The sequence below is a fragment of the Amblyraja radiata genome, chromosome 8 (genome assembly GCF_010909765.2).
Source record: "Amblyraja radiata isolate CabotCenter1 chromosome 8, sAmbRad1.1.pri, whole genome shotgun sequence".
Taxonomy (NCBI): domain Eukaryota; kingdom Metazoa; phylum Chordata; class Chondrichthyes; order Rajiformes; family Rajidae; genus Amblyraja; species Amblyraja radiata.
In genome coordinates, this window is record NC_045963.1 from 16,518,963 (window position 1) to 16,529,209 (window position 10,247).

At 35.7% G+C, this 10,247-nt stretch overlaps 1 protein-coding gene across 35 annotated transcripts in view; it reads left to right on the top strand.

The window, feature by feature from the left end:
- The window catches only part of nrxn1 (neurexin 1), a 1,413,544-nt gene extending 1,403,508 nt beyond the window's left edge, over positions 1 to 10,036 (top strand). For all 35 annotated transcript variants that reach the window (XM_033025243.1, XM_033025244.1, XM_033025241.1 and 32 more), the window contains one exon: positions 6,708 to 10,036. In XM_033025243.1, the coding sequence (XP_032881134.1) occupies positions 6,708 to 6,994 (287 nt within the window). In that variant the 3' untranslated portion in view covers positions 6,995 to 10,036. The remainder of the gene's footprint in view (positions 1 to 6,707) is intronic.
- Positions 10,037 to 10,247: the final 211 nt, after the last annotated feature.

Consider the following 10,247-nt stretch of genomic DNA (forward strand, 5'->3'; position numbering starts at 1 on the left):
ATAGTCAAAAGCAAAGTAGTAAAATAAAAGCACAATAGAGCAGAACATAATGGAGCAGATCAATCCAAATACAATCCAATTCAGTGCACACTTTGTGTCAGAATTTAGAGATTTTCGCAAAATCATATTCTAAGTTTGGTGCAGCGTAGATTAAAGATATTGTTTTATTCAGTGGGCTTTTAACACTGTTTTCTGTTTGCCAAAAAACAAAGTATTTGTTGTGATTCCATGAACTCTCCACCAGCAGCTTACTCGTGGCTTCTGGCAGAAGAGCTCCACTTCACTTTTTACATCAGTCCTTCCTGGTTAAAAACACTCCTGGTTGTCGAGTGTAGCCAATGACCCTGAGGTTCTGCATCACACATGCATAGTCAGAGAATAGTACAGCATAAAAACAAGCCCTTCGGCCCATTACATCAATGCCGACTATCATGCCATGAGATACCATGGGATACTAATGGGATACTAATCGCATGTGCCGGCACTGATTTCATATCCCTCTATGCCCAGCTCTTTCTTAGCATTGGTACTGTTTCTACCTCCACCACCTGGCAGCTCATTGTAGATATCAACTAGTCTATATAGAAGAAAAAAAAGAATATGCAATAATTGGCAATGATAGGCAGTAGAGGGTGATGGTGAAATATTTTTTTTAAACTGTGACCATTGGTGCACCTCAGGGATCGGTGCTGGGTCCATTGTTGTTTGTCATCTATATCAACAATGCCGATAAATAGTAAATGGTACTACTGATAAATTGTAATTCAGATGAGGTGAAGTATCAGGTGGTATTAGATTATATTGGGATGTCAAACTAGAGTAGTATCTTCATAGTGAATGATAGGGCCCTAGGGAGTCTTGCAAAACAGAGGAACCCAGGAATGCAAGTACATAATTCTCTGAAAGTTTGTCACAAACAGTGAAATTACTTTCAAGAAAATGAGTAGGGGTAAAGTTATGCCATAAAGTGATAGGAGCAGAATTAGGCCATTCAGCCCATCAAGTCTACTGTCATTCAATCATCGTTGATCTATCTCTTCTTCCTAACCCCATTCCCATGCCTTCTCCCCATAACCCTTAACACCCGTACTAATCAAGAATCTATCTATCCATGCTTTAAACATATCTATAGTATTGGCCTCCACAGCCTTCTGTGGCAAAGAATTCCACAGACAGAAGTAATTCCTCCTCATCTCCTTCCCAAAGGAACATCCTTTTATTCTGAGGCTATGACCTCTAATCCTAGACTCTCCCACTAGTGGAAACATCCTCTCCACATCCACTCTATCCAAGCCTGTCCAAGTTGTTTAATGTGCAGCCTTTCAATTTGATTGATGTGAGCCATGTGTAAAATAAGTTATATCATCCTTTCCTTTTAAGACTGTTGATATAATAATAGTAACATTTTAGGTTAGTTCAGTTTTAATAAAACATTATAAAAAAGAAGCTGACATTTATATGAACATTTTGTAAAATGCACAGCACATTAAAATTTGTATATTCCAGTTTAGACATTTAATAAAAGAACATCCAGTTTCTAATAAACCGGCAGAAATCAATGAGCTCAGTATATAAACACAACCCAGAAGATTGTAGACAAGTACTTCAATTGACATCTAGAACCAAAGGGCCTGTCCCACTTGGCGATTTTTTCGGCGACTGCCGGCATCATTGACTGACGTATCAGGTCACCGAATAATTTGCGGCGTGATGTGGCGGTGACGACGTATGATGCACGGTGTTTCTAAGTGTCGCAACATTTATTTTGTCGTCGCTGGAATTTGAAATGTTCAAAATCTTTTGGCGACACTGATATGATGCCAGCAGTCGCCGAAAAAAATCGCCAAGTGGGACAAGCCCTTAACATGTTTTGATTCCGATCACATCAATGATAGGAAGTTAGAACCAAACCCACTATATTCATCCACTGGATGCATCTGCACTGGGTCATTTCCACCTGAACAATCTTGTATAGTATATTACAATTGTAGAACAGAAATATGTTCCTATTGAATAAGGTGACCTTCCTTGATAATCCTTAAAATTAGTCTCTCACCTGCACTAGTGTCAGCTAAAATTAATATATGTAAATTAATAAAATGTTGTAACACAACATTTCATCACTAACTGCCTGCAACTTGTGAAATTACAATATGCTTGATTCTTTCTGGATTTACAAATTAGTCTAATTCAGAGTTTTTGGAAACTAATTAAATAAGACATAATGGATAAGAGAAATATAATGTAAAGATTATAGCTCTGCCTTTAATTTCCACTAAATTGAATTGCAATGATATGACTTTAGTTTCATATTGGCTCTACTGGACTTTTTTATACTTTTGGATTAAAGGCTAAGAATTGATACCTACATATTAAAGCAGAAGTCAAATTAAAACACTTTCATCAGCATGGTATTGGCTTGGTCCCTAGTCTTGTTCTAACCATAAGTGACAAAGTTTCACTATTTTGTTTTGTACACCCATCAAACCTGAAAATAAGTATTTAAGATAAAGATCTATTACACAAATCAGGGAAGTTTGCTGATTATAAACATTCAGTGGATCAAAATATAATTATTAGTCCATATTGTTAAAAGGCCATGGGTTGCATTTTCTTGAGGAATGCTATATATCTGCAGCAGCTCTTGCCCATTTGTATTTGTAAATATTCCTGTGGACAGGTCTTTTTCTAATCAAGTCAGACTCAATACCAATGAGCACTATACCATTTGGAAACTTGCTTGAGGTGGTAACCGTCATAAGTTGCCAATAAATTCTGGGGCAGGCAGCATCTCCGGAGAGAAGGAAAGGGTGACGTTCTAGGTCTGGCAATGCATTGTAATTGAAGATAATTAAGGCTAAACACCATAAAATTTGGTTTTGGCCTCTATGACTATGGTAACATTGTTTTATCGTGCATCTATGGTGTCCAATTATAGTGTCATCTTGATTTATTAGTACAAATCTAACTCAGAACAGCTGCAAGACAATAAACAACTCCCACTTGTACAGCTTGTGAGAGTGTAATTTTCCTGTCCAATTACTGTAGCTCAGGAGTAAACTTTAATGTCTCAACTAACTCATTTACAGTTCTAAGGTCATGACATTTCTTCTAGTATTGAAGCTCATGAAATCACATAGTACAAAATAACCTTCATCAGGAGCTATGAGGCACCAGGTAGCGGGATATAATCCTTGATCTTTGTTTTATTTAGCTAAAACCAGCTACTTTATGTTTCATGACAGTGATGAAGTGAGAATCCAAGTAGGTATCAATGGGCCTTTTCTATCTCTGAGTGCAAGGCCCAGGGCCATTCTGTAAATTGGAGGAACAGCACGTCATATTTCTCTTGGGCATTTTACAACACAGCGGTATAAATATTGATTCTTCCATTTTCAAGTGACCTTTGCATCCTCTTCTGTCTCTCTGTCCCTCCCCCACCCTAATCATCTTGCTAGTTTCACCGTTCGTATCCCTTCATTATCTCGATCTGAAACATGACCTATTCCTTTTCTCCAGAGATGTTGCCTAACCTGTGGAGTTACTCCAGCATTTTGTGTCCATCTATGGACAGGTGATGTTTTGGGTTGAGACCCTTCCTCAGATTGATTGTGTTGGTGGTGGGGAGTACGAAAGCTGAAAGAGAGGAGGGGCAAGACAAAGCCTGGAGAGTAATCGGTGGATACTGGTGAGGAGGGTTTTGATAGGTAGATGAAAAGACCAAAGCTGTGAGATGAAAGGATTGAAGAGTTATGAATTGTCAAAAAGGAAGAAGTGGAGGGAGAGGAGGAAAAAAGGAGGAGGGTGTTGTCTGTAAATTACGTAGTGGTTTGATACTGATAATCTGCTCAAATACAGTTTTAAATTATTTTTTATTACTTATATTCATTAATCAGGTGTATGAGCGCTTATGTTGTTTAGGTAAATGACTCATAAACGGAGAATCCATATGGCTTCCATAATTAAGCTTTCTATGGTATTAAGGAGGTTGTCCCAGTCGGCTGAACTCATTCACACAAGAGAAAACTGTATCGATCTGCATTAACCTAAAACAGAAATAGGTCATAAATTAATAATGTTTTTAACCAAAACCTGCCTTGGTAAATTTACTGGTGTGGTCAGTGGAAGCTGTATTGAGAGCTTTGTTGTGTTGTTTGTAATAGAGACAGTGCTAAAAATTAACAATCATTCTATTATATTCTACCCTTCATGTCATTGCCACACACCCTCCAGGTATTTTCTAATCCTCATCACCAAATATTTTTGTGTTGCCCTTCGTTGTAATTTGGATCCACGATAATTTTCCTGGCAATAATTGAGCTACCACATAACCACCTCCCATGCACTGATCTGGTCTACTATGCTTTTGTGAACCCAGCGGGCAATCCCATGGTGAGGTACCATTACACAAATGAATGAAAGGTCACATTTGTTTTTAAATGGGGCATAAATTAGACTCCACAAACCAACTTCATTGTTTCCAATGTGGAGGAAAGGTCGTTGTGTGAGTTTTTTCTGATAAGACTTGTGCTACTTCATGTAAAACTTTGTACACCGTGTGCTGCAAAACATTTTTATTATGAGTCTTGCATAAAAGGGATACAGGTTCCTACATATCCCAACTTTACAATGTAATTGCAGGTGCATTTTGGTCTGAAGCTATTTATCCTCATTCCTATAGCTTTGTTTTAAACACTAGTGTACACGTGGAGTAATTTTACTGATGTAACTTACATTTTGCTTTCATCATGAAATTCAATAGTTGAAATATACACAAGGATAGTAATAAGCCATTGCAAATTCTATTCTCCCTGTTGATCAGAATAGTGGTAAAACTGGGCCATCTACTTAGTTTAACATCTTAGCCCAGCTTTGAATTTCATGACTAAGCATACAATTATATCAGAATGAAAGTAAGTTAATTTCTTAAGCATTATATAAAAACATCCCTTTCATTATTATAATGGAAACTTGATATTTGACAAGGTCAAAGTATTAAAAGTAGCTTTTTCTAAAATTTATTTCCTAAACTATTTTCCATGTAGGCATTGTTTCATTTTAAATCTTTAGTTTCTGTGAATAATTTTGTTGATTCTTGTTTGTAAATTACGTATTTGCAAGAATGTTAAAAAGCATTTTTTTCCCCCTTCATACCAGGCCAACACTTAGCTCTCAATAATTTAGATGTTATGCCTAAATGCCCTGTCTTCCTAATTTGTAATTTCTGCGCCCTTTTAAGAGGTTAATAGTTCAGACAAAATGGCAGTTTGACGGACCATTTCATAAACCTAACTTGCCAATTTGCTGTTTTAGAATACAACATAATTCTTTATTCCTTATTATCACCCAAAATATGAAGACTATGAAAAAGGCTAGGTATGTTGGTGGCAGTGAGAAAGGATTAATTCTCCTGACTCCATCTCACAGGTAAACAGATTTGTGTTTTATTTTCAACCAGCAATGGGCAACGCTGCATTGTTACTGACTGACCTCTGAATTAATTTAAAGAACCCCTCATAGCAATCCTGCTGCTAGGCTCTTCCAGACTTTCCAGTGGATTAGAACAGTAAAGCAAGTTTCCACCTATGACCCATCATTTGTGTTTGAAATATAATGTTGGCAATTTGTATGTAGGTGGATGTATATGAATCACATGATAATTAGATCCTATTATACTTTGAAAAATATATTAACTAAGCTGAAAAATGTGACACATTTTAAGATATTATATGATCTTGCCTTCATTCTAAAATACAGTAAGAAAAAAAATATGATTATGTTTCAAGGCCATTCTTTTACAACTTTCTTTCATTTTTTTTCTTCATGCAAAATCATGGTGACAATCTATTGACTGGCCCACATGGTAAGTGTTCCTTTTTGACACTTGGTTAAATGTTAAAATGTTACTGATTGATTGCTTTTGAAGAATGAAGATTTCATTAACATTGGATAACTTAAACACAACAATATGTGCTTGCATATTTCTGAATTTTAACAAATTTCGATCTTTGACATTTCTGTTCAGTACATAATTGTGCGGTGTTCATTTCTAATGGGTATTATTTACAGTTTAAGAATCTTTTTGTTAGCTTACCACATTAATTTCATCTTCTGTCACTAGATGCCAATAATAATTTATTATAGTTGAAAGCGGTAAATTTTCACTTCTCTGATTCAGCCTTTGTATTCACTTAATACTTGGTTAAAGTTCAATGAAAGTAACTTAACTTAAAATGATCTCCGTTTTGGCAATGAATATTTTAAAACAACTTAATCTTGAAAATCAGATGATTCTGCATCTATAATTGAAATTATTTCTAAGTACAAACACCTGAGCAGGAGCAAAGGAGGGCAGAATTAACAAAGTATTTGGAAGCACTAATAAAAATACTATTTTATTTCCTTTTATCATGAAATCTTACCTCCGTTACTAAATTAAATCAATTACTTGAGTTTGGGTTGATATGTATAGTATTATCAGATTTAATAGCATGCAAAACAAAGCATTTCACTGTAGCTAAGAGTGATAATAATAAACCTAAACTTAAAAAAAAAAACATAACTGTGGCTTGAAACCCCTCCCAGACTCCGTATTGTATTTCTTTGCTCACCTATTTCCTAATTATGCAGATGACAGATAATCACAAGTTCAATAATAACCTCCTGCACATTTCATGATCTCCCCACAGCAAACCCCACTGGACCAGGTGGCAGAGGCTTCCCAGGGACAGCAGAAGTGATTCGTGAATCGAGCAGCACCACAGGAATGGTGGTTGGAATTGTGGCGGCCGCTGCTCTTTGCATTCTCATCCTCCTCTATGCCATGTACAAGTACAGGAATAGAGACGAAGGTTCCTACCATGTGGACGAGAGCAGAAACTACATCAGTAATTCCGCTCAGTCCAATGGGGCTGTAGTGAAAGAGAAGCAGGTGAACAATGCCAAAAATTCAAGCAAAAACAAGAAGAATAAAGATAAAGAGTACTATGTCTGATCATACACTGAGAAGAAGGAAGCCTGTAAAATGAGAAACCTAAAAAACGACATTTTATCAAAGACATGATAAAACTGAGATTTACTTTTTGCAAAGCACATGGGATGAAAGACAATATGTATAATCAGGACGGAAAGACAGCTGTTTGTAAAGTAAGCTTTAACATTTCAAGGTGGTTGAAGTCTCCTACTTGTTCACAGTGTTTTCATTTGCTCCGTCTTCTCGTTGTCTGAACTTTACTGTGGAGGCAACAGCATGAAGCATTCATCAAGAAGAGTATTACAACATTGCACAGAGAATCTACCTGTTACCATTGAGTTTTCAGCCAAAGTGCAAAACAATTCTGCAATGTGACAGAAGTCTCATTACTCCAGAAACTTTAAAGTTAGTTAGCAGACCCCCAACATCAATGGGTTTAATCATCTTTACATCCATGGGAGACCTGTGTTTAAGTACTGGCTACAACATAAGACTAATGTTAATAGTATAAAGTGGAATAATCCCTTTCTGTTTGTAAGAAGTAACGCCTTAATTTCATCCACAGGAAATATAAGGCATGGATATATACAAATAAAGAGAGCATAGATACAATCATTTGAAGATTTTCATGCACGCAAATATGTTATTACATACATTTATACAAACATGTATATGTGCTTTCTGGACTGTGATGAGTGATGTTTTATAGCCTGTTGTATAGACAATGCAATTATCTCTGCTCTCCAGACATTTTTTGGTAAACGCAATGTTATAGCTGTAGCTATGGATAGACAGGTTTGAAATTGTTGATGAGATCTGCAATGATAATGTTTTTGCAGCATTAATAGTCTCAAACTTTTTGTTAATTTCCATTGTAATGAATGTCTACCATACATGTAAGAGAGAAACATGTGGATGTAAATATAATTTAGCTGCATTTTTGTAATTCAGACAGTAATATCTTCTGTTTGAGGTTTTGTTGTGTGGGAAACAAAGCAAGTTTTACACTGAAATGGTGGCTGATACTATGAAATCTTTGTTAGATATACCAATGGAAATAGGTTTCAATAACTTCACCTTAATTTTTTCATGTTTTCTCCACGAGAAAAATAAAAATGTTTCACAAATCTGATCATTCCTTAAGTTGCCAGACTCATATCATATTGATGTTGTTGAATGTCAATGTGCTTTGTTACATGGAAATGTTCCTAAATATCCACAGCATCACTGCAGAAAGTACAGTTCCCTTTTTTTTTAAACTTAAATATTTCCTTCTCCCATTTGAAAGTTGAAAGTTTTAACATTAAAGCATTGAAGTTGTTTCATTTTATAGCTTTGAGAGTCCTGTATATGGAACACTAGATTATCTAGACCTTAACAACTCATTATTTAGCTTTTTATATTATTTTTGGTGATTCCATAGCAATAAACCTGGTTGTAATGTATGTAATCAAATACAAAGAGAATATATTAGATTCTATGGGCGTACTTCAAGGTAAAGCAGCTGAATTGCTACAGTCTTCCTGGAAGGAAATAGGTGTTCAAACTGGAAGGAAGAATTTAAAACTAGCTTTAAACAGCTGGGGCCACAACATAACAGGAACTATTGTAACTTGTGTCGGCAATCAGTTAGAAATAGTCTTCTTGCCAACTGCTATAGCCACCCTTGCGACATTTAAAATAATCCATTAGAGTTGTACACTCCCTTTAACAACAGCCACTTCAAAAACATTTCATATATATAAATTCCATTCTGTTTTTACCTTGGAGTGAAAGGTGCCTTCTCGTCCGAAATAGCTGAAAAAGAGGTCTGAGTAAAGTGGAACATAGCAGATATGTCCTAAGTCAGAAAGATGTATGTAACTGAAATAACAATTCCATTTAATGTGATTATAATGTAAAATGTTAACAACCATCCATTCCATAAATTGTTCATGGAGAATGAATCCCCTTGAAAGTGTCAATGAATCCATTTGTCAGAATTTATTTACATGCATTTTTTATTCAACTATAATATATTTGCATTTAAAGCCAGTTCTAATGTTGCTCCAGTAAAACAGGGGGGAAAGGTCCAATATTCCAGATTCCTACATAGATGTTTGGTCATATTGATATTTATAAAATTTGAAATGTCAAATAACATTTTATAAGTTTCTATTGGCATCAAGAAGAGTTGAGGTAATCAAATGGGTCAATTTTATAAGCAAGGCTCGCAGTGAAATCAGAATTCATTTCCTCAACAATGGACCCCCCCCCCCCCCACCCACTAGCCAACACACTCGACTAATGAGGCTGAGGAAAACGCCATCAATCTGCCATGGTTCAGTGGATAATGAGGAGCGCCTTGCTTTACAGGATTGATATTTTTAGCTCTCAAGCACAATCGTAGCTCATTGCAGAGTAGAAATCTGTCATTGAGATACATGTCCCGGTGATGCCAAGGTGATAAAATTAGATCCACAGGCAGGTCATTAACATTATGTATTAACATTCATACGACAAACGAAAGATTGACTGATGATATAGAAGTATTTGTTTACTTTGGCAGAACCTTTCATTACAGACACTGACCGTCCTGGATACACAGGAAGTGGCTGTAGGAACTTTAGAATAGGAACTAGACATCAAAAGATATTTTTAGATAACTTGCACTTGACAAACTGGACAGTTTAAAGCTATTCACGCTGCCAAGATAGTTATATCCATTTAGTCAACAATTTGGTTTACTAGCTATACACGAGCAACATTTTCTTATGTCTCAAACTACCTACAGCCCCTAGCATGGCAGTTTTTAAATCTCATTTTGGTTGATACTGTTTGGTACTGTAATGTGTTGTGTTTTGGCAAACTCTTGTTTTGAAGCAGTATGAAATTTTACTTCTGAATGATACATTTCAAACAAGATAAAACAAGCAAAACCATTCTGAAGCCCCATCTTCGAGTGCTTTATGTGATAAATATTGAAAGAAAAATTTGTTGCAAAAGCCAAGTTAACCATTATTGAAAATGCTAAGCCAGTGGAATTTACTGTTTTTGTTAATAAAATGTTTCTTATAATAGAAACCTTGTGACGTACATTATTTTGTTCCTTTAATTTCAAATCTTACATATTTTCAGGAGCAGTTCCATTATTACAGGTGGTGTAACATTACATTTCTGCAATAAATGAAGTTAAATGAAAATTTATTTTGTCATACATGGATACGGACCATCCTATTATTTACACAAATGAAGTCACAAATATAGGATAGCAACAGGGCCTGTTTTCTTTATA